Source organism: Peromyscus eremicus, chromosome 6, assembly GCF_949786415.1.
Source record: "Peromyscus eremicus chromosome 6, PerEre_H2_v1, whole genome shotgun sequence".
Lineage (NCBI taxonomy): Eukaryota > Metazoa > Chordata > Mammalia > Rodentia > Cricetidae > Peromyscus > Peromyscus eremicus.
The window spans coordinates 110,145,803-110,172,047 of record NC_081421.1 but is presented as its reverse complement, the minus strand read 5'-3'; the positions used below and the strand labels follow the sequence as shown (position 1 = coordinate 110,172,047).

Below are 26,245 nucleotides of genomic sequence, written 5' to 3'. Positions count from 1 at the left end.
AGACTTTGATACCTCCACTTTCAACAATACTCATGTGACCCAATAAAATTTCAAAGGGAAACAAACTTCACCTAACAAAGATGTACAGAGCACCCAACATGACAAAATCAAATGCTTATTTGTCTCAAATGTACAAAGCACCTGTACCCCTATTAAGTACATGAAAATGTATGCAAAAAGTTTATCAACATCATGAATCATCAGAGAAATGTAAATGAAAACTGCAATAGACATCATCCTCAAAAACTAAGCTATTACAATATTAACAAAGTATGAGGAAAAGAAAAAGAATCCTTGCACACTAGTAGTAGGAATGTAAAGTGATACAGCCATTATGAAAAACAATGTGGAGGTTCCTTAAAATCAAAAATAGAACTGCCACATGATCCAAAAATCTCACTTCTGAGCACATATACATTTATGCACTCCTATGCTGATTTCAGTACTACCCATAATAGCCAAAGTATCAAAACCCATTTATTGACAAATAATTAGATAAAGAAAATATGTGTATACACTGTGGAATAATATTCAACCCTAAAAGACAAAAGAATACTTTATTGTGACATTATGCTAAGTAGAATAAGCCAGGCACAGTGAGATAGATATTGCATAATCCCATTTATAAGGAGAACCTGAACTCAGACAGTGAACAGAACAGTTGTAGCCAAAAGCTATAGAGTAAAGGGCGAAATAGGGAAGTGGTACCCAGAGTACATGAATCCTTTGTTAGACATGAAGGATTCTGGAGGTTTGTTGTTCAACATAGTAACCACATTGGTAAGAAAACAGACTTTTGTGAGAAATGTTAAATATTCTTGCTACAAAATGTAAAGTGATGTACATGTTAACTAGCTTGGTTTTACTAATTTCATACTATTTGTATACATCAAAGCATCATGTTGTATACCATGAATATATACAGTTTCAACTTACTAACTATACCTTTGTGAAGCTGGGGGAAGAGAAGGAAAAAAAGCAGTAATAATGTTCATGTTACATAGACTAAAGTTTATGTGATAGAAAGTTACCCCTAATACACAGTGTTAAGTGGAAGGGGTAAAGCCAGGCATGGTGGCACACACCTTTAATCCCAGCACTCAGGAGGCAGAGGCAGGTGGATCTCTGTGAGTTCAAGGCCAGCCTGGTCTACAGAGTGAGTTCCAGGTCAGCCAGGTCTACATAGACCCTGTCTGAAAAAAAGAAAAAAAAAAGAGGTGAGAACTGACAACCAAGGAGCATGTATGGGACTGGCCTAGACCCTCTACATATATGTGACAATTGTGTAGCTTGGTCTACTTGTGGGACTCCTAACAGTGGGAGCAAGGGCTGTCTCTGACTCTTTCTTTTACTGCCTTTGGGACTCTATTCCTCTTACTGGGTGGCCTTGTCCACAAGGCGCGGTTCCTAGTCTCACAGCAATTTGAAATGCCGTATTTGGTTAATATCTATGGGAGGCCTGTCCTTTTCAGAACAGAAATGAAAGAGTGGAAAAGTCTGGGGGGGTCAGAGAAGAGGTTGAGGAAAGGACTGAGGAGAGAAAGGAGGGGAAACTGCAGTTGTGATGTAAAATGGCAATAATAATAATAATAATAATAATAATTTTTTAAAGGACTTTGAAGAAGCAATCCTAGATAAATGGATTCATGTTGTTACCCCAGGAGCAGGTTAGCTTTCTGGAGTGGATTCTTGATGAAAACAATGAGTGTGGAACATTCCCTTAGTGCTCTGTGTTTGTTCTCTCGCTCTGCTGCCTTCTATGATGAGATGGCACAGTAAAAAAACCCTCACAAACTGTAAAGCTCTTGGGTTTGAACTTCCTAGTTGATAAAATTGCAAGAAATAAAGTTCTGTTCCTTATAAATTACCCATCTTGGTTATAACAGCAAAAAAAAAAAAAAACCTGACTAATTTAGTATTTAAGTCATAATTGGTCATTATAAATTCAAAAATTTAGGTTACCAATGATTAATTTGCCCATATATGGACAAAATGATCATATAGTGCTGTGTCTTCTCACTTTGGAGAAAATTTGAGAATGTTTTTGTAATATAAAGGTCATTAGAATCCATGAGGCAGAGCAAAGTTGCTTGCAATGATGTATGGAAATTTATTTTTATGTTGAAAGATGTTGAGCAGCCAAAAGAGTGGAATATGCCAGACTCTGGAGAACTGTCTCTTACCTGTGAATTTCAGAATCCACAAATCCTGTTTCTGCTCTGCTAGATGGCTCCTTGCGAGATCTGGGCAACCCGAGGTGCTGGACAGGGTGTGCACAGGGGCCCAGAGCATCTACCTACCGTCCCCTCACCACAGAAGCAGTAGCTCTTCCCAGGGCTGCGGTTTTCCAGCATGCTTCTGCTTTGTGCTTCTTGTGCCATTTTACACACAAACTTTTTAACATGAGCGCATCTCATTCTTTCTCTTCTGATATTCCTCAATTCTCTGGATTCTGCTTTCTTTTCACCTATAGAATTTTATTTCTCTACCAATCTCACTTTAACTATAGGAATCGGTTTCTACATTTATTGCCTTTGTGCTTGAGCTCATAGCATTTGTTTCTTTTATCATTAAAGATAATTTTGAAAAGATAAATGAATTCCTAATGCTCAAATATTCTGAGATAAAGTTAATTTCTTATGAGTAAGTTCATCTTGGATAAGGAAATTAGACATTTAAAGTCAACTTCTAAATGTCATGTTTCATTAATCAGGCATTCTTGTAAAGAGATTTTAATGGCATTAATACCATCTTATACCAAGTAAAGGGGTGGCAGATACAGTTATCCTGGCATCAAGGACATTAAAGAGAAAGTCCAAGGTCTGAACTAATCATCTGGAAGTCGTTTTAAACACACTGTCCTTTTAACTCCCACACAGTCTACAAAAACTGACTGGTTAGCATAGATGTGGGAATCAGACTGGAATAGATGCCATGACTACAGTATAATTTAAGTCTCTGATACTATGTAGAATATATGTCATCTGTTGTTCACTTTGAATTAGTGTAACACCTTCAAAATATGGACAGTTTTCATTCTCAAAACACATGAAAGAGCAAAAATTTTCATCAGCCAAAGAATAAAACCATAATGAGTTCTTCATCAATTTATTATTTATGTGATAATTATATAATCTAAATAAAAGTGATGTAAAGCTTCAGTTTATAACACTAGTACAGAATTGGGTTATTCTATTCACTTCACTATATTAAGTATTGATGGGTGTCCAATAGGAAGAAGGAATTTAGAATGAGGCTTGTCATCATACCTCTCAGACTAGTGTCTTCAGTATTAGTTCTAAATCTTAATAAGGATGGAAACTACATGGCTATTTATTGGCTTTTGAAAACTACTTTATGAACTAATGACGTTATATAGTTAAGTAAAAATGTTATAGAGACTTTAAAATGGAAGTATACGACATGTGCAAGTATACTGTGATTGGTGCCCTTCTCAGTACATCAGAAATAGTGTGTCTAAAATCCTTTACTTTTCCTGTTGTCCCAAAGTAACATATTCTGCACCACTTCTTAGAGTACAGTAAGATAACCAGCAAACCAACCAACCAGCAAAGCAAACCTAAAAAGGATATCAGAATCTAATAAAGAAAAACGTAAGTGTGTGTGTGTGTGTGTGTGTGTGTGTGTGTGTGTGTGTGTTTGTGTTCTAGTAGAAGACAGAAGGAATCAAGAAGGTGAGGGCAGTGAATATAGGCTTTAGAATAATTCCAATTTCATAGACTAGTTCCACTGAAATTGTCTGTTTCTGTACTGTTCCCAGATCCTTATGATCTATGTCACAGGCCAAGATAATTTTATTTTGAGCCCTAAGACACTATTACCAACTAACTGGGACCATTTTGCAGAGGTCTAAAGTAGAATTCAGAGCTTTCCAAGCTTAAGTAATTCTGCCCTGGTTCCTTTTGTTCCTCAATATCTAGAAATGATCGCAGTTTCTGTGTTGCTGTCCCCACAATGAGTCAATGTTATTTGCCTTTTCAATTATCTATTATTCATAATTCCTCATATTACATTATCTTCAGAAAAACGTAGGTTTTGTCTTTTTAGTACTCCCTGGATCTTGCTGCTAAAAAGTACCACTATACCATTTGTCTTTAGCAGGAAAGGCAGTTATTACTCAAACACCTTCCAAAGGGTCACATAGGAACCTGAAGCATTTACTCACCATCATTCTTGTCAATATTACAACAGAGCCTCTGATGAGCTACTGCTGTTCCCAATGCCCAGTCTTTCCAGGATCACCCACATTTTTTGGAGCATAAAACAGGCCTTACTCTTGGATCCCAACATTCTCCCTCTTCTATGCTTCTCTGCTCTTCATTATAGGAAAGGTTTTTTGTCCATATATCCTGCAATGTCTTACTCCCTTTCTTATAGCAATCACAATGACAAGAGCATACCTCAGCTGTCCTTCTGTTCCCAAGAGCCACCCCCATTGAATGTGAGTATAAAGCAGTTTCCCCAACAAAGCTACAGCCAGAGATGAGCATGTCTAATTCACCAACAAACATAGGACCATATAATAAACAGTGTTGTTGCTTTCTAGTAAGGTTTTGAGTTAGTTTACTGTTCAGTGATAATTAAACCAAATGCTACAACTTTTATCTGACCTCCTGTTTGAGAATAGTTAAAGGTGAGCTTCTGGAAATTAAAAAAACTTAGACAATTCTTTGATACACAGCCTTAATAAGTCTTGTCTGTACCATACACACAAATGATGTCTCTGAAATGAGCTGTAAGAAATGTTTGAAAAGTTCAAACTCAGCATATTTTCTTCTCATTCCTTTACCATTAAGACATAGTGCCCCAAACTGCAAAAGAAAGGAGCAATTTCACTTAAAAGGAAGTGTGAAAAAGTAGTGTCATATTTCAGTATGTTCTTCATTAATATTATGGAGTGATAAGAAGAAAGTATAAGCATGATATTGACTTAGCTCTTAACCACAAGTCTACCATTTGAAAGCTTTACAACCAACTTACTTGCACTATGAGTAGCAGTAAAAGAATCCACTTAATTTTTACCACGATAGGCTCAATAAGGAAACAGATTGACAAAGTTGCCTAAACTCAAGTTGCTAGAAGGTACAGCTGAGATTAGAAAAGTTTTACTCTTAATCCACAGCTTTGTTCTCAAAACTTTTTGAGAAGCAAGCACATTTATTATGGATGAGTATGCACATGTGTGATTATTTCATTTTAGCATATGACAAACACATAAGTCAAGAGAGGCTAAGCATGTATTGAAAATATTAAAGGTGGGGTCTGTGACTGACAGTGGGTGCCAAGCTGCTCATATTGGAGCAAACCGTTTCTCATGAGCTACGTAACCTTTTGCATCATTATGAGTATCAAACAAAACACTATGCTGGATTTATTCCTCTCCCCTATGATTTTTTCTAAGTAGTAATTTGCTTAAAACATGAAACTCTAAGACTATTTCAATAAATATATTCATGTTAGTATAACTATGTGGAAAGATAAGTATATAAACCATCACTGGCATTTACATTCCTAAGCTTGAATATAATCACGGATGATATCCAGAATATCTAGTACAGGATATTAAAGTAACACAAAATTGATATACTAATGAAAATTATTTTCACTATTCCCTTACATAGTTTCTGTATTACAAGTGTGTTGCTGGAGAATTTTTCTCCAGCTCCCGCCACCAAGTCCCGCCAGTCCCAGAGCCCACTTATAAAATAAACACACAAACTCTTATATTATTTAAACTGCTTGGCCATTAGCTCAGGCCTGTCATTGTCTAGCTCTTACTCTTATATTTAGCCCATTTCTATTAATCTTTACTTTGCCACATGGCTCGTGGCTTACTGGTACCTTACATCTTCCTTGTCCTGGCGGCGGCTCCAGGCAGTCTCCCTTTTCTTCCTCCTTCCTCAATTCTCCTCTCTCCTTGTCCCGCCTATACTTCCTGCCTGGTCACTGGCCAATCAGTGCTTTATTTACATAGAGCGATGTCCACAGCACAAGTGTTTATCAAGTGATTAAACCAGCAAGATACCTTAGTGGGTGTCATCGTCAGGGTTACTACTGCTGTGATGAAGCACCATGACCAGAAACAATGTGTGGTGAAAGGGTTGATTTGGCTTACACTTCCACATCACTGTTCATCATGGAAGAAACTCAAGACAGGAACTCAAGCAGGGCAGGAACCTGGAGGCAAAAGCTGATGCAGAGGCCACGGAGGGGTGCTGCCTACTGGCTTACACTCTTTGGCTTTATCAGCCTGCTTTCTTATAGAACTCAGGAACCTTAGCTCAGGGGTGGCCCCACCCACAATGAGCTGGGCCCTCCCCCATCAATCACTAATTTAAGAAAATGTTCTACAGGCTTGCCTACAGCCTCATCTTAAGAGCACTGTCTCAATTGGGGTTCCCTTATCTCAGATGACTATAGCTGTGTCAAGTTGACATACCACTAGTCAGTACAACTGACCTCTTGTCAGCCTGACACACACATATCTGTTGAGCCACAACCTTTCCTTTCTTGTTCATTCCCAAGATTACACATTAATAAAGACATCACAATATAAAACGTTTTACAAAATTAAAAGGTACCACAGCCTTACATATTCAAACACTTTAAAAGTTGTCTTATTAAAATTATCAGGTCTCTTTTAAAATCAAAACCCCAAAATTTCTCTTTTTGCTTTAAAGCTTAAAGTCTCTCAACTGTGGGCTCCAGGGAAATCAAAAATAAATTAAATACTTTCTTACTTCAAGAAGAAAGAACCAGGATATGGTCACGATCTGAACAAAGCAAAACCAAACTCCAACAGTGTAAATAATGTCCAGTTTCTGGGATTCACTCAGTCTTCTGGGCTCCTCCAAAGGGCCTGGGTCTTTTCTCTGGCTCCACCTTCTGCAGCACACAGAGCTCAACATTTAGGATCCAGCTGGCTCCACTCCACCACTGCTGCTGTTTTTGGTGGTTGTCCCAAAGTATGAGCATCTCCAAGCATCTTCAGCTGGGCTCTTCTGCTGAAATAAGCTGCACTTTCACCAATGGCCTCTTCTGAAATGTCTGCATGTTGCCAAGCCTCAGCTGCTCTGCATGACCCCTTAATCCTGGGCCTTCAACTGCTGTTGACCCACCACCTTCATCAACGGCCTCTCCTGGCCTCTCACAGTGCCAAGCCTCAGCTGTCTCAAGGACATCTTCATGCCTTCAAAACTAGTACCACCTGGATGACTCTTACACTACCAAGTTCAGCTAGCCTCAGATGACTATAACTTGTATCAAGTTTACATAGAACTAGTCATCACAGTGCCAAGCCTGAAAATTGGAGTTCAATTCCCAGAGCCCTCATGCTGGAAGGAGAAAAGCAACTTCTACAAACTGTCTGTGACCTTCACAGGTCTACCATGACATGGTCCCCCCGACCACCGACACACACATACATAATAAAGAACATGGGATAAAACGTAAATATTTTTAAGTACAGTAAAATTTTCCAGGAAGTTACTTTAATAAATTCCAAGGGTTTTTTTCTCATTTTAAACATTATTGTTATGAGTCTTGTAAGTTTGATACCAGTTATCCCCAAATCATGGTCCTTCCTGAGATACGAACTGACGTAAGAAAGTATATGAAACTCTTCCTGTGACTTCTCTACTGAATTTATACTGCTCAACTTCCAGTCTCTCAACAATTAGAGCAAAATTAACTTCAGTAATAAGGCTAGGTGCCTGACTCCTCTGTCTGTTTCCACTGACCAACAGCAAGTGAGAAGCCCTTACATCCCTAAGACACTCACACTTGGACAGCTCTTGTTGTAGATCACAGAAATCACACCTTTGCTGTATTTATTTTGATTGAAATGATTTTTTAAATTCATAGGAAAATTCCATGAAAACATCAAGGCGGCTTTTGTCACTAAACTGTCTCTGTTTAAATTTGGGCTCTCCCTTTTAAACTCTGCCTTGATTTTTCTCATTAAAAGATGACCATAATTATGGTATTCAAATTAGTTAGTATCATCTGAAATGAGGTACAGCATGAATTAAACACTAAGTAAGTATTAGGTCTTGTTGATATTAATAAACTCAATTTCATTAATGTCTGTGGAAGACAAGTATTTAATGTTTTGAATAATTCATCTCATTAAATAAATGAAATATAACATATTCTCAGGGGCAATCCTTCTATCACAGAATGAAAACCAAAAGATTCATGATAAGCAACCATCCTTTAAATCCTTGAGTGGGTAGGAAACATAGATATATGTGCATTTTCCTCCTAAAACTGCATTAAAGTTTTAATGTATTGATGAATTTTCTTTGAGATTTCCCATCAAGAGTGTCTAAGACGTCACTTTATCCCAAGGAGATTTCCAAGCCTATAAAATGAAAGCTGAAGCTCATGGGCTTGGACAAATGCCTGGGGTGAAGTCAGCCTCGGAGCTCGGCTTGCCATTTTCCATCCTCCTGAATTTAGCCTTTGGCCTGGGTGATCCTTTCATTTCAGCTCTTGAAAGAGTCCATGAATATGTTCTGTTTTCATTTTATTCAGAATTTTTGTTTTCAGAGAAGGAGTCAAGTGAGATTCAGTATATCTGCATACCAGTCTAAATGTATATTCAACCACATGAGTACAATTTATACTTCTATTTTAAAATATATTCACTTCATAAATAAAATTCAAGTCACACATAGTGTCTAAGCTAAATTATAAAATATGCCTCCTTTCACATCCCCCTGGCTCCATTCTAACAAATAACTCCTTTTAACAGTAATTGGGTCTTTGAGGGTTTTCTTTTGTTTACTATGTGGGGTTTTGTTTGTTCTTTGAACTAATCATTACATGTTAAAATCATGCCTAACAGTGGTTGTTCCCTTTCTTATATCCATACACTGCACTATGAAATGAGAAACTTGGCACATTCTCTGCCTCTCAACCACTTGATTTTGTTATTTTTAGTAGTAGTAGCTAAGTGTCTAATGTTTGAATTCCATCTTTAATTCTAATTCAGCTTTCTGATCTATAATAGGTTCATTTAGTTATTATTGTTCTGTATAGAACCAAGTAGTATAACTAAACACAAAAAAAGTGAATGAAATCTGTCTTCATACCCCTGCCTCTGGACATATATATAATTCACACACCAGCTAATATACACTTGTCTTTAAATTTGTTTTCACTTTTCCTCATTTTATGCAGGAAATGCTCAGTTACTTGTCTCTGTGCTCACATCACCCTTCTTTAATTTCCTCTTGTCTCTTTTCTTAATTTTTTACTAGATCAACTCCATCCATGGGCATATAAAGATACTAAACTTACTGTGCTCTAGCACGCTAGAAAATTTTTGTGAGATATTTGATTATGCTATGTAAAGATATGTCACTATGATGGTTTAATAAAAAGCTAAAGAGCCAATTGCTAAGCAGGAGGTATAGCAGGAACTTCTAGACACAGAGAGCTCAGGGAAGAAGAAATGTGCTGTGGAACAATCTTTTTCTACACTATTAATATGTATTATTCTCTTTGGCTAATAAAGAGCTCATTGACCTATAGCTGGGCAGGAGGAGGTTAGGCAGGAAAACCAGACTAAGAGGATACTCAGGAGAGGGAGGGTGGAGTCAGAGGAGTCAACAGCAGATTCAGGGAAAAACAAGATGAGCATGCTGAATTGAGAAAAGGTATCAAGCCTTTGCCAAAGCATACATAAGAAATATAGGTTAATTTAAATTTAAGAGTTAGGTGGAACAAGGTCAAGCTATTGGCCAAGCATTTATAATTTATATTGTCTCTCCGAGTCAGTTATTTGGAAAACAGCTGCTGGTTATTTGAAAGAAGATGTTTAGGACAGGAAAACTCTGCCTGCAGAAAGGTGGAGTCACCAGCTGGTCACAGAGGGAGCAAGATATGCAGGAAGAGAGGTAAATGCCACAAGCCACATGGCAGCATGTAGATAAATAGAAGTGAGTAATTTAAGTTATAAGAGCTAGTGTAGCTAGAGTTTTCCCAAATGCCACAAGCCACATGGCAGCATGTAGATAAATAGAAATGAGTAATTTAAGTTATAAGAGCTAGTGTAGCTAGAGTTTTCCTGCCTGGCCCACAGTCAGGACAAATCTCTCTCACCTGCCAGTCCCACAGCCACTCAGACCTGACCAAGTAAACACAGAGACTTACATTGGTTACAAACTGTATGGCCGTGGCAGGCTTCTTGCTAACTGTTCTTACATCTTAAATTAATCCATTTCCATTAATCTATACCTTGCCACATGGCTCGTGGCTTACCACATGCTGTTTGTCATCGTGGCGGCTGGCAGTGTCTCTCTGACTCAGCCTTCCACTTCCCAGCTTTATTCTCCTCCTTGTCCCGCCTACACTTCCTGCCTAGCCAATGGCCAATCAGTGTTTTATTTATTGACTAATTATTAACACATTTGCCATACAGAACATCCCACAGCAAGCTGGTTAGAAATATGCCTAAGCTATAGGCTGAGCTTTCAAATTAATAATAAGTCTCTGTGTCATTTTTTGTGAGCTCTTGGCCCAAAGAAAAATCTGGCTACAGAAAATCGTATTATTTGTTCACTTCATTGAAATTTCAAGTAGAGGGAAAATTCTATATCCAAAATTATTTCCTCCCAGAAATTACCAAATGCATCCCTCTATTTTCTCTAAGCTCTAAACATTACTAACACTGTGGAGCAGCCACTGTTCTCATTGTGTTTCCATCTCTCTGTGAATGGCCAGTTACATCCCTCTGTGGCAGCTTTAAGTGTATTTTTTTTAACTTATGTTCATCTGAAAATGAATGAGAATGTACAGAGAGCACAGGCCTTGAATCCCACATTTGTTGACATTTTAGTGGGGTCCTCACATTAAAAATTCATATTTTTACTCACCTTGGAATAATTATACATTTTTTGCAACAAATGGTCCTGTCATCTCTTGTATTCTAGTTTTGCATTACCTAATAGCTGCCTTTTATTGCATTAAACTAATGTTTGTATTTTTTTAAAACAGCAAGTATTTCACTGAGACTTTATACAAGAAAGAGATGCATGCATATTAGTTGCCTTTTATTTGAAACCAAAAGTCTGAGGGATTTTTGTATGTTTATCCAAAACTACTTGAAAATTTAAAATAATATATCCTCTTGTTTCATATATGTATATGTGTGTATACATACATATGTGTGTGTGTGTGCATATATAGAGAGAGAGTAAATTCTAATATTTTTATTTTGAAGTGAAAATTGCACAATGAATCCCACTGTTTCAGACATGTGACAGGTTATTTCAAATCTGTTTTTAGAGTAGTAATTTGTATCTTTCATTATATATGCATTTATTCCCATGGTATTGTCATTTATAGAAAGCAGTTTTTAAAAACAATGTTTCTTGACTAAAGAGAAATTTCCTTTATGTTCAATATTTTACTAGTAAGTATGTGATACCTGAAAAGATGACTCTAAGTGGCTGGAAAGGAGGTCCATCATGAAAAACTGAGTTCAGTACCCCAGAACCCACAGAATGGAAAGAGGGAACTAATTCTCTCTAATTGTTCTTGACCTCCACATGCACTGTGGCACACACGAGTACATGCTCGTGCACACACACACACACACACACACACACACACACACACACAAATATATAAATAACAAATGTAAAACATACATACAAGCTAAGTTGGTTATATTTATATATTTAGGAATACATATGCTTATACAGATACATAGATGTATATAACAATTAATGAAAAAGAAGGCCATGATTTTGAAAGAGAGCAAGAAGGGGGATATGGGAAGGTTTGGAAGGAGGAACAGGAAGGGAGAAATGGTATAATTATATTAAATTTAAAAAAATAAAAGAATTCTCGCTCATATAAACCCTCCTCATTCTCACTAATTGGACTCCCAGAGATCCACCAGGGGCCTAGCCATGAATCTCTGCATCCAGATCCCTCAGTAGTTGGATGGGGTTTCTAGTACGACAATTAGGATGTTTGGCCATCCCATCACCAGAGTAGGTCAGTTTGGGCTGTCTCTTGACCATTGCCAGCAGTCTGTTGTGGGGGTATCTTTATGGATTTCTGTGGGCCTCTCTAGCACTTTGCTTCTTCCTATTCTCATGTGGTCTTCATTTACCATGGTCTCCTATTCCTTCTTCTCCCTCTCTGTTGTTGATCCAGCTGGGATCTCCCACTCCCCCAAGCTCTCTTTCCCTCCACCCTCGCCCTTCATTACCCCCACTCATGTCCAGGCTGTTCATGTAGATCTCTTCCATTTCTCCGTCATTGGGCGATCCCCGTGTCTTTCTTGGGGTCCTGTTTTCCAGGTAGCCTCCCTAGTGATGTGAGTAGCAGTCCAGTCATCCTTGTTCCACATCTAGTATCCTCTTATGAGTGAGTACATACCATGTTTGTCTTTCTGAGTCTGGGTTACCTCATTTAGGATGATTTTATGAGGGAGAATTGTTGAGACCAAGGTTGGATAAAGTGCAGGGACAAATGGCCAAACGAATAGAAACACATGAACTATGAACCAATGGCTGAGGGGTCCCCAACTGGATCAGGCCCTCTGGATAAGTGAGACAGTTGATTGGCTTGATCTGTTTGGGAGGCATCCAGGCAGTGGGACTGGGTCCTGTGCTCACTGCATGAGTCGGCTGTTTGAAACCTGGGGCCTATGCAGGGTCGCTTGGCTCGGCCTGGGAGGAGGGGACTGGACCTACCTGGACTGAGTCTACCAGGTTGATCTCAGTCCACGGAGGAGGCTTTGCCCTGGAGGAGATGGGAATGGGGGGTGGGCTGGGGGGAAGGTGAGGGGGGCGGGAGGGGGGAGAACAAGGGAATCCGTGGCTGATATGTAGAACTGAATTGTATTGCAAAATAAAAATTTTTAAAAATAAATAATAAATAAAAGAAATTTTTAAAAAAATAAGACCATACTAAAAAGAAGTCCCCATCTACAAAGAAAGGCACACAACGACATGAGTGTGGTGAGGAGAAAATAACCCTCAGCTTCAGCGTCTTTCTCCACACAGCAAAGCGCACATGCGCACTCCTGCAGTGCCTTAGGAACATCACGCGTTTGTCCCCACTGCCTGCAATATTATGACACAATTCTAAAGGCATTAGAAGCAAAGTCTTCATTTCAGTCGCAGATTCCTTTTGGCATGTTGCACTGTGGATCCCATGTATATATGACAATGAACACTGAAGAACAGCTCAGCCCTGGAACTCGCCACAAGAGGAAATGAGCTATTGGGATGGCTTACTCACTGAACAACTACAGAAGATCACCCACAGCTCAAGAAGCCACTAGACAATTCTAAATTGTCTTTTTTTTAATAGTATTTTTTGAGAATTCTGTACATGAGCGCTGCATCTATATCTCTCCTACCTCTTACTCTTCTCCAGCTCCTTTCTTCCACTCCCAAATTCATGACCTCTTCTACAATTATTATTTTACATGTCTATTAATATGTATGTATGCGTACACATGAATATATAACCTGCTGAGTTTGGTAGGCTTTGCATGTATGTGCATGTGTTTAGAGCTGACCACTTAGGGTTAGACAACCTTGTGGGAGTTTGTCCCTTGGAGGCCACCGATTCTCCCTCTCAGGAGCCACTGACCTCTTATTGCTCTTCCTAAAGAGACAGGACCATATTTTGAATCCATAATTACATAACAATTTCATAGAATCTGATGTTAATTTTGATCCTATCTCAGACTGCCAATTAATGCCTGAGAAAATTCATTTCTGAATTTCACTAAATTCTTATTATTTCCTAAAAATTCACAACTACAGTAATTACTATTGTTCTTGCTTCTTCCTTAATGTCATTCACCCTGTTCTTGAACCTGTTACTTTGTTGCTAAAAAGATTCTAAATTAACTCACCCATCTCTGACTTAGCAGTTTGATCTCAGCTGCCTCAGGTATTTACCTATATTTTTAATGCTGGTTGATGATCCTATTTTGCCAACTTGTCATTAATAATATATTTTAAAGATGGTCTGATTTCTACAATATTTGAATGATTATATATATATATATATATATATATATATATATATATGTGCATATAGTTACACTATAACACATGTCTTAGTTTGAAATGCAATAAAATACTGTAAGTTATAGAAATTTATTTCTCCCAGTTCTGAGGCTGGAAAGGACAATATCAAGGCACAAACAGGTTCAGCAAGTGACATGGCTTGCCTCCCACAAATGGCAGCTTCTCTTGGGTTTAATATCCTGGAAGGGCCAAGAAGCTCCTGCCCTTGACTTAATCACTTCCCAGTAAGTCTCATCTAATGTGAACATTTTGGGGACTCGGATGTCAGCATATGAATTCAAACACACACAAGCATTCAGACCATAGCAACACTATTAATTGATCTAACTTTTTAACTGTGTTATTTTGAGAACTTTTTAATAAATTCAATCTGAATAAAATAGTCAACTTCACTTTTAAGTTTACTTTGATGTACTTCCATTTATGCAGTATAAGCTATTTGTAAAGTTGGTAATTTTTAGAAAAATTCAAATAAATACAGTTTGAAGTATGAACTAACAGGACTAAAGAATCACTGATGAGTCTTATATTTTAAAATGGAATTAAATTATACAGGGAAAATGCATTATGAGTAAACTGAGTTGAATCTAAAGTGAACTTTTTATTTCAAATTCAACACGTTAAGTTCAGCTTTTATGTATGACCTGGTAATAATGTCCTCTGACTCTACAAATCCATGTAACATGGTCTCTTACAGCAATGTGTACTTTTGCTAAAAGTAGGAGCATTAAGGTAGTCAAACACATTAGAGCAGGTTATTGAGGTCCTTATCTAAGTCTCTATGTTGCACAGTCTGCTCCATTTCTAAAACTACAAGTAAATTTGATTATAGGAGCCTTCTTACCGTATCTGGTACTACTGGAGCTCTTTCTGTTCTTGACAAGAAAGCGGCGTTTCGATTAGTCAAGTTAGGTAATTCATCAAGAAGTCTACCAACCTGTGAATTCCAAAAAAAAAAAAACATGTTGAAACAAAGAGTTAAAAGAGTATATAAATTATTTTATCTATGTAATTAGCACTAGAAACAATGTTTCAATAAGTGAAGCTTGGCAATATTATTGCCCCACTAATAGAAGTAGACAAACATTCAAAATTACTTTTTTACATAGGATATATAAGTAAAAACCTTACAGTCAATGAATTAATACAATGGAAATGGTTGATTATAAAGCCTGTAGTGAAGTATAATGGATCCTTATAAGTTATTTAAATACATAAGGGAGGCTACTATGAGGTTGTGTCTCCTGGGAATGTCCGAAGCGACACCCATGATGTCTCACCAGCATTGCTGCCTAAACATGAGCTGAACAAGGGCCACAACAGCAGACATACTAGTGTGGGTAGGGAAAGCGCATAGTCCTCAAACATACACTAAGAATTATAAACATTAAGGAATACTGAGAGCAAGAGAAATACTAGCTTCTAGTGAAGAGCACATCAATTGGTTATACAATAACAAATGATCAGCCCTGAAAAGAAAAACATACAAGTAACATTAAATAGATTAAGCAGGTTGTTCATACATATTTAAGAATATATTTGCATATACAAATATGCATGTAACAACAATTATTGAAAAATGGGGCCATGGATTTGAAAGAGAGCAAGTAGGGATGTATGAGAGAGTTTGGAAGAAGTAAATGATGGTAGAAATGTGTATTTATATTATAATTTCAAAAATTAAAAATAACAAGCTAAATTTGGTGGTACACGTCTTTAATCCCAGCATTCGGGATGCAAGGACAGGTGGATATCTGTGAGTTCGAGGCTAGCCTGGTCTACCAAACAAGTTCCAGAACAGACACCAAAACTACACAGAGAAACCCTGTCTCAAAAAACAAACAAACAAATAAATAAATAAACACAGTGAACATATTAGAATGAATTTTAGTTATACTCAAACATTTAGATATCAATTATTTTTCAATATCACAACCAGTATGTTCTAATCTCAACAATATACAATTATAATTTATATGTTCAATTATATAGCATTGTTTGTTAACACTTCATTATTAATACATGAAACATAGTAGCTAAAATTTTAACTCAATTATCTGCAGTTCTGAACTAATATGTTTTCTACATAAAGTGATCAATACTCTTTTAATATGATAAACCCTCACATGCACTGAAGATGTAAATTAATAGGGTAGAAGCAGGTAATCTACAATTTTAATTTACAATTAATTAATCTCTGTGAAATACTGTTTCCAATTTAATCTAATTTATTCATCTGTATTCATTTAAACTGTATAAACAGTTGCAACATTCTATGTTTATACAAAAGGGATAAAGGTTTATATCTCATCTTTATGGACCTCACTGTTTTCATTTCATAACTTCATATTTGTATTTAGTATTTCAGCATTTGACACATAGTAGGTAATGGTCTGATATATCTATTTCTTTATTCATTTTATGGTTAATGTTTATTTACTAAGAAGCTAAATCTATCCTTACATGCTCTCTCTGTAAAACTATCTGCTCCTTTAGCCAAAATGCTGAGGTTAGTTCTAGCAATTTTAGTGTCAAAATGACAAAAAAACTAACAGTATAGTGATAAAGGCTCTGAAAAAAATGGAAACAGAGGAACATACTTCATGACAATAAAAACTATATATGGCAAACTTAAAGCCAACATGAGAGAAAACAAGGACAAAGTTAAAATATTTCCACTAAAACTGGGGAAAGTTGGAGGTATCTGTTTCCAACAAATACTTTACACTGGGGCAAACTGAAGCACTAAGGAAGGGTTTCCCAACTTAAAAAAAAAAATTGCATGCCAGAAAAAATCACTACTAAATTCTTCCAGAACCTTAGAGAAGAACTACTAACAGCAATGCTCCTCAAATCATTCATTAAATAAACGGAAAATTAAAGATGAAGCTTAAATGATCAGTAAATACATGAAGAATGTTCAACAAGGGGTTAAATAGAATAAAACCTTTTAAAGAAGAAATCAGACAACAACAAATGCTGGTGAGAATGTAAACAAAAAATAAAGAAGCCTTATAAACTATTACTGAGAGAATAAACTAATATGGCCACTATGAAAATCACCATCAAGACTCTTTCACATAACTAAAATCAATTTCCATATGATCCACCTACTGATATACACTCCTAGGACTAGATCCAAACGAATCATAGTCAGAATACCAACAGAAGTACTGATACATTTATTGCAGCCAAATATTCGAGTTATGGAATCATCCAAAGTAACCACCAACAGATGAATATGGAATATGTGCTTGAGCTCACAATGTCCCCCACAAGAACCACAGATTAACAAAAACTCCAATACCAGGCATAAGAAATACTATTTAATTGTTAAACAGTGACCCCCAAAACAATATACCCTATTGATGTAGCCTTTGGTTGCTTCTTGGAAGTTGAGGGTAAGCCCCTAATGTGAAGACACCACTCACTTAGGACATAAAACTAGGATTCAAGCTGGATACCTGAAAGCCTCCTTCCTTCAGTCCAGCTTCTATGGTACCAGAAAATACTATGCAAGTTATGAAGGGAGGAAAATAATTCATAGTCCTACCCAGATGCCACACCTATGAACCACAGCACTGCCCAGCATGGCAAGTCATCCAAAAAATGCAGTCAGTGGCACACATATACTGGTAGTAACCAACAGCTGTCTAATTGGATGTAAGACTCACTCAACATTGGGGAAACCATGTCTGGAATTAGAACCTAGCCAACTTCCAGGGCTAGTGAATTTATAGGAAAGAATCAACTACTACCACTTTAACAAACCTCCATAATTCCTTACTGCACTCTAAATCTTATCTTTATACCCACAGATAAGTATAACTACCACACCTCATTGAAGAAGCTTCTCTTTACAGCAAATAGAGGCCACTATAGAAAATGGATTACAGGAGCCAAGCACCAATGAATGCATCACAGGGCCTGAATGTATGGTACAGGGTGTGGGATGACTCATCCCTAACAGGCTTGAGGGCCAGATGGCCCAAACCAGTAAAAAAAAAAAAAAATACTTTCAGAGAGCCAACCTGGGTCTGCCTAAGGGTCTTATCAACAGCAGCTGACACATAATCTGGAGATGATCTGGACCAATAAGAGGCAGCCATATCACACCAGCAGATGCATATTCATCAGACCTCCCCCCAGGGTGGGGTGGAGGGTATATAAGGCTTGCCTCTTCCTGAATAAACTGAGCTTGTTGTTTCAACATTCTCCCAGAGTCTGTATCATTGACTCTATGCCTACTTGGACCCCTCCCCCAAAGGGAATAACAGCACAGGACCCTGCCATACCAGGGAACATCTCAGAAGAGGGAACAGAAAGATTGTCAGAGCTAGAATATCAGGAAGTTGGCTATGGAACAGGCTCTCCTAGAAATAGCTACACAAACAAACAGGAGGAATGCCAATATTAATAGACAAGCTAACACAGAGAGAAAATTTCACAGGGCTCCAGCCCTAGGCAATGAACTATAGACAATTAATGACTGCTGGGAGATGAAGAATTGACCTCTCCCAAAGATGAGTCCCTGTATTAGTAGTCCAATACAAAGTGGACAGTCTAGAAACCATATATACATACACAAATAACAAAACTAGTCTCGGCAGGTTGTATTTAAATATTTGTGCATATATGTGTGTGTGTGTGTGTGTGTGTGTGTGTGTGTGTGTGTGTGTGTAACAATAATAATCAGAGAAAGATATTATCAATTTGAGAGTGAGAGTCACTGGAGGGGTTGTAAGAAAGGTATCTGGGAGGGCTGAAGATCACCTCATTGAGCTTCACAAGCTAGGCCCACGAAAACAAATGCTGCTTGTTTTCTCTCATATGTAAAATCTAAACTTATTTTAAAAAGCAAGACTTGAAATTAGAGAAGAACTATATGGAGCAGCATAAGGAGACCATCAGTAACAAAGTGGGGACTGGAGAAGATCAAAGGGAAAAATTAAAATAGTCAAGTGCATAATATTTATGAATGAGAATGTCAAAATGAAACCCATTAGTTTTTGCAATCAATACACGATAACAAAAGAAAGAATTCTAGAATAGAAAATAAGAATATGTGAAATTAATTCTGTGTTTGAGTATATGTGTTCCTTATGTTTTTTTCTTTGCTTTTTTTTAAATTCTGGTTTGTTTGGGCAATTTTGGTTGTTGTTTGCCTGTCTGTTTGCTTCATAAAGAGAAAGAATAAGAAAGGGCATGGAGTTGGGTGGTTGGGGAGATGGGAAGGGTCTGGGAGGAGTTAAGGAAGAGGAAATCATATTAGAATATATTGTATGAGTAGAATTTTTCAATTAAAAAAAGAAAATGTTTTTTAAAAAAATAATTCAATAGTTTCATTTTGAAAAACACTTAAAATGTCACAGGCTCTCCTAACAGAAAATTTATACACCCAAGCATGAAGAGGGGGAAAAAAGGTGCAACACAGAGGTATGCTAAGAGATGTTCAGAGTATGATGAATAATCCAACATACATATGTATTAGGATCCAAGAAGTGGGAAAGGATATGGCATAAGAAATATATGAAGAAGCAACAGACAAGAATTATTTCAAATTGACGCCACACAGCAAGCCAAGATGTAACAGCTCTGCAATTTTGAGACAGATGTATTGAAAGGAAAGCAACACTTAGTCATACTGAATATACAAATGAGAGACACAAAAACATCCACTCACTTCACAGGAAAAACAATTTGCAGAACAACCCACTTTTCACTGGAAGCCACACAACTAATGTCACTACGGTGCTGAAAGTAACTAGCAACCTAAAAATTTACACATACACCCCCAAAAATACAAAGTTTGTACAAAACAGACCTTTTAAAACAAACCAAGCCTACCATAGCTTAGCCAACCCAGACAAGGAGAAACACAACATGCCCATTTTTCAGTAATTCCAGATAGAAGCATGAAAATGCAGAAAGAAGTGAGCACATGGTGATGGCGTATCAGTGGGTACAGATGATGCAAAGCAGTAATATTCCAAGAGGTAAAATATACAAATTTAGAGTCTGTGACAATGTAGCAAAATGGAGTGGAAATGCTCTAAGTTGGGATTGTTGAAGAAATGGTAAGACTAATTATTTTTATTTGGATAACAATGATCAAATGATGCCACCAAGACTCCAATGGGAAAAACAATGCCAAACTAAAAATAATGAACTCATGGTACAATTTATACTAAGCATAGCAAAATGTTCTAAAAACTACTAAAATTCAAGATAGGTCCCTTAAAATCACCAAGGTAGGTTTAATGTGCTATTTATATACTCAAAATTAAAATATGTTTGTATCAAACTTAATCTTTATTAAAAAAATACATAAAAAGATATGTGAGAAAATGTTTGAAATGAGGCTTAGAAATATTAAAAAAAAAATCCGCCAATCAAAAGACTAAAAACCTTTAGAACAGACATAGTCATGTTAAACTTGTTCATTCAGCAACTCCTTAATAAAGTGGTGGCTTTAATGGGAAATAGGTTGACAAAACCAGATAGTTATTGAAGACTGTCAGATACACTGTGGGGGTGGGGTATGAGGGGGAAAACAATAAAATAAAAATGTCTATAAATTAATTAAATGTGGATACCAGAGTCTCCTATTATATCCTGTTACAAGTTACCAAGTACTGTTAGTTTTGGGTGCTAACAGAAGACACAGGCTCCCGAGCCAGAGACAAAGGGCTTGTCACCCATCCTAACAGAGCATGTGTCAGCAGACCTGTGCCAGGCCTCCCTGTCCAGAGGGCATGCTAGAGACCAGACAGGTGGGACCAATGGGTACCATCATGTTTGGTTCTATGCTAGGTCTCTGGATCATCCAGCCTCTGGGTCCTAGCACTCCAGGCAGTGTCAGGGGTGGGCTCACTCTCGTGACATGGATCTCAAGCTGGACCAGTCATTGGTTGGCCACTCCCACAATCTCTGTGCCACCCTTACTCCAGCACATCCCATAGGCAGGACAGACTGTAGGTTAAAGGTTGTATGGCTTGTTGGCTTCCCAATCCCTCCACTGGAAGTCTTGCCTGGTCACAGAAGATGACCAGTTCAGGCTACACATTCACTATTGCCAGGATTCTTAGCAAGAGTCAACCTTGTAGAATCCTGGGAGTTTCCCTTGCACCAGGTTTCTATCCAACCCCAAAATGCACCCCGCTTCCAGTCATCTCTTTCAGTACTCTCCCCCTCCATCCATTCCCAACCTGATCCTTCATGGTCCATACCTACCAGTCCCCTGTCCACCCACAAAATCCCTTCTATTTCCCCTTCCTAGGGAGTTCCATGCATCTCCCTTGGGCCTTCCTTGTTACTCAGCCTCTCAGTTTATGATAGGCTTCTTATACATCAGCAAGGAGAGGGGCAAAAGACCTCCCCCTTTCAAGATCAAATTACAAAGTACCAACAAGTGTAGACCTTTCAAAACACCTGTTAACCATGCCCCATGGCAAAGAATCTTGAAATTAGGCCTTGAAGTATAAGATACTGGTAACCATGCCTTTGCACCCTATTATGCAGCCTTAGATAGCAACATAAACTCCGACTCTCGAACCTGGAAACAAACCACAAGCTGGAATCTTTGTGGGCTGCCACACACTTATAAGTGAGTACATACTATGTTTGCCTTTCTGGGTCTGGCTTACCTTACTCAGGTTGATTTTTTTTCTAGTTCCATCCATTTGCCTTTAAATTTCCTGATGTCATTGTTTTTAACAGCTGAGTAAAAGTCCATTGTGTAAATGTACCATATTTTCTTTATCTATTCTTCTGGTGAAGAACATCTAGATTGTTTCCAGGTTCTGTCTATTATGAATAAAGCTGCTATGAACACAGTTGAGCAAGTGTCCTTGTGGTATGATTGAGCATCCTTTGGGTATATGCCCAAGAGTGGTATAGCTAGGTCTTGAAATCCTTAAACATATTATGTTCTAGTTTATTTGCACTGTTAGTGCTATTGCTTTATCTTAGAATCATGTTATACTTATTAAATACTTGCATAAGAATGCCACTTTGTAACCAAAGAAATGGCTCAGTGGGGAAAGACACTTGCTCCCAAGGCTGAAGCTCATGGTGAAGGTAGGAAGCTGACTCCTGAAAGTTATCCTCTGGCCCACACAGCCATCCCATGGCATGTGAACACACACACACACACACACACACACACACACACACACACACACACATACACACACACACATACAATGTTTAAAATACCCTTATGTAATCCAGTACCATTTACAGTGAATATACACTAATAAAAATTTTATAAATTATATTATATTCTACATAATTATATTGTACATACTTGTGTATAATCTGTGTGATATTATATAATTATATATCATACATTATACATTATAAAAAATATATTCCATAAAGCTGCACTAGTACCTCCACTGAATCAGAATCTCAAGCTCCCATTCTCACCTCCTGGCCCCACTGCTGGCCTTTCCCACACATAACCTTCTCCTTATTAGAAAACTTACCATTTTTAAACTAGTTGTCTAGTTAACTCTCCCTAACCCTTAAATATTATGTGCTAAATATCTCCATTTCTTGGTTTGAAGCTATGGACCTTCACCTTTCTGATTACTTTTCCCTGAACATACCTTTAGTGCAGATTTTTTTTCAGATGTGATATCTGTAATCTCTAGAACTTCAGTGTGTAACTTATTTTTTTCCCCGCTGTCATTCATCTACTAATTAATGTGACTGGACTTCACATATGGAACATAGTAATAAGAATAGCTTACCATACTTTCCTAGCAATTCTAGTACAACATGAAACTTTAGAGAGCTTTAACAACTTAGTGTTGCATATAAATATATTATCTATAAAGAATAACATCTTGCCATTAACATATCACCTGATAATCACAAGGGCCTGGACCACTGGAAACCTCTTTCTCAGCTATGCTCAAAGGTTGAGGGGCAGAATAAACAAATCCAGTTTTCTTTGGTTTCTTCAAGCGGTTGTTTCGAACCTGGGCAATTTTAGTATTGCTTGAAATATCATAAAAACCAGGACCTAAAATTATGAAGAACATTATGTATAAGAATAAATACACTTTTAAAAACTTTTTTGAACTCAGTAACATTAAGTAAAATCTGTAGAGAGAGATCCATATATTTCTGGCTAAAATAGAATGGTATAGACACTTTTTTAAAATAATCAAATGCTCACAAAGTTAATGAGTAAATATAAATGAATGTCAGAAACATGCAAAGAAAGCAGTAACAAAACTCCAAATGACTCTACTTATACGAAAATTTAGAAAACACAGGTTCAGAACAGTTGCCTGGGGACAGGCATAGGTGTGGACATTAATGCATGTGAGAAACTTTAGAGAGTGACGGGACTGTCCCAAAACTTGATAATAACAGTGGTCGCCTGTGTGAAAGAAAGCTGGCAGCTTGATACCATTTGAAAGCCACATACTATCCTGAGCTGCAGTGACCACTCTAGGAAATCACGACAAAAGAAATCTTCAGTGTGCTGAAAAGGAACATCCTGAGAACTGTAATAGCTACATTCTTCCCTAGTGACAATATCCTGGACCTAGAAGACATCAAAGCAGAGCTACCAAAGGAAATTATTCCTTCCGTAGTCATTCTCCACAGCCTAAGTTACCTAAACATCCTCCTCTTGTCTTTAATAAGACTCCCTAAATCCCTACCTAATGAAATATACTCTGATCTTTCCTAGTGTCCTAGATTGGTTTCTGTTGCAGTGATTAAAAAAAAAAAAATTGACTAAAAGCCACCAGGGCCTAGGAACAGTCAGATCAAAACAAATGCAAACACTTCAGTGTCTGTTCTCTGAGACTTACAATCTTCTGGGATCCAAAGAGTCTGGGCAGCTCCACCTCTCCTGCCCTATTACTCATAACACACAGCTTGTCTTGGAGACTCAGGCTGGCTCCACTCCACACCTTCCACTGCCTTTGGTGGTCACCCCACACTCCTGGCATCTCCAATATGCTAAGATGTCCACTGCAACAGAGGTTGCCTCTCCTGAGCTCTCTTCATGGACTCAAAACCCTGCTTCAAAATGCCAACCTCAACTTCTCTCCTCAACAGTTTCAAGCCTGGGTGGGGCCTCCACTACAACCTAGGCTACACCTGCCTCAATGGCCCCCTGGCTTCTCTGTGGGGATTCCAACCTTCCCAAATAATACCAAGCCTCATCTACTCTCTATGATCCCTTTATGCCTTCCAACTCAGTACCATGTAGGAGACTTACTACCCATTACCAACTGCAGCTAACAGCATGAGATCCAGCCTTGACTTCCTAGACCACATTGTCTGTGTGCTGACCCTGAGAGATTACATCTCAGAATATTTCACCTCAAGAATGCTGGTATCATACCAATCACAACTGATTCTTCAGCCAATGCTAACCAGAACCAACTGTCCTAGTAAAGTAAACATTCCACTTCCACAGACTCTTAATCCAGTCATAGTAACGGTCCTAATAGAGTCTTTGCCTCTCTCTGAAACTTCATAAGCCAGGACTCCAATCTCCACATCTCTCTCAACATCTTGTCTTCCAAGCTTCCATAACTTCTGAGCATTCAATGACTTTGTCTGTCCCTAAGCTCCAAAACCCTCCCAAGAAACACAATCAGATCCATCAGAGCAACACCTCCAAGATCTCAGCACTGGTTTTCTGTTCTAGTTTGGTTTTTTTTACTGTAGGAACTCAAGACAAGAACCTGGGGGCAGAAACTGAAGCAGAGACCATAAAGGAACATTGCTGAGTGATTTGCCTCCCCTGGCTTGCTCAGCCACATTTCCTATATAGTCCAGGTCCACACATCCAGGAATGGCACCCAACAGTGGGTTGGGCCCACCTACAACAAGTAGCAATCAAGAGAAATGTCCCATAGCCATGCCCAAGAGCTAATCTGGTGGAGGGAATTCTTGAGTTGAGATGCCTCTCCTCAGCTAGGGCTGTGTCAAGTTGACAATAAAACTAGCCAAGACAACTAGAATCTGTGCTACTCAATATTAATTGTAAGTGCTGTTTTGCTTAATATAGCATCTGAGCCTCTTTGAATGACAGCTGACTAATATATTTATCAAGATCATAGATCTACACTTAAAATTACTTCTATTATGTGTAAACTAAACCTCAATAGAGAATACATGAAGAAATCACAAAGCTAAACAATGGTAGGTTGGTGTAAAATGTATTTAACATAAAAAAAACCTATCATCTAATTTTTACTGTCACTACACTTATTTTAGTTTTTCACTCCTTCTTTACAGTAAAAAACTATAACTCCAAGTATTTTCTATAGTGGTAGTCTGAATAAATAGATTTTCACATATTTTCCCTCAAAAGAAAATAAACAACTTTCTATGATGTTGAAAGTTCATTGTTAAGATACTCAGATACTTGCAATAAAAAAATGTAAGTATCCTCTGAATAGTTCAGTTTTTCTTCAAGAGAAGTCCATTTAGGTGAGTAGATATCCATTAGCGAAATAGGACATATTTGAATGAGTACTTCAAATTATGTGTGTTCTATTAAATTGGCTCTGTTACTTGATCTTACTAAAACTTCACTACATACTGATTTTTCTGCTTACCACATAGTCAGTACTTATATTTGTTACTTTACATAGTACCGCCAAACATAGAACTTTAAGAAATTGAATTCTCTCATGTATCCATCCTGTTAAAGACAGTAAGTTACATACAATTAGAGTAAAATATTAACAGCAAACCTGGCATTTCCTCTGCCCTGGAGTCATGGATGAATCGGGCAGCACTTTGCCCAAATGGACAATTCTCCCCTGATCTTTTCTTTGAGTACTTCAAAGCAGTTCGTGTTTCATTATATGTGCCAGGAGCTGGGGCACTTGATTTGATGGCTGCAAATCTCTAGGAAAATAGACCAATAAAAAAACAGAAGATGCCACACTTGATTAGTTAAAAGCTGCCTTTTGAGCGATGCAGCATCTAGAGTCTATTTCTTCATGCAGCAAAGACAATACATATGAATTAAGATCTTTTGGTCATTGAAACATAAAATACTTAGTTAGCTTTTGGTAAAGTCTCTGATGTACTAATACTGTCATGTCTGTGTGTGCCTCACTTCCTTCAGAAAGAAATAATGTTGAGATGAGATTCTAGTTCCAGATGACAGT

At 37.7% G+C, this 26,245-nt stretch overlaps 1 protein-coding gene across 4 annotated transcripts in view; it reads right to left on the bottom strand.

Moving 5' to 3' along the window:
* Positions 1 to 26,245, bottom strand: part of Stpg2 (sperm tail PG-rich repeat containing 2) — a 449,395-nt gene that overhangs the window by 316,345 nt on the left and 106,805 nt on the right. For all 4 annotated transcript variants that reach the window (XR_009379933.1, XM_059266347.1, XM_059266346.1 and 1 more), the window contains exons 8-10: positions 25,823 to 25,979; positions 22,958 to 23,118; positions 14,932 to 15,024 (exon numbers count right to left, since the gene is read on the bottom strand). Coding sequence is in view for 3 of the 4 variants with exons in the window: in XM_059266347.1 (XP_059122330.1) it covers positions 14,932 to 15,024; positions 22,958 to 23,118; positions 25,823 to 25,979 (411 nt within the window). In the remaining variant the exon portion in view is untranslated. The remainder of the gene's footprint in view (positions 1 to 14,931; positions 15,025 to 22,957; positions 23,119 to 25,822; positions 25,980 to 26,245) is intronic.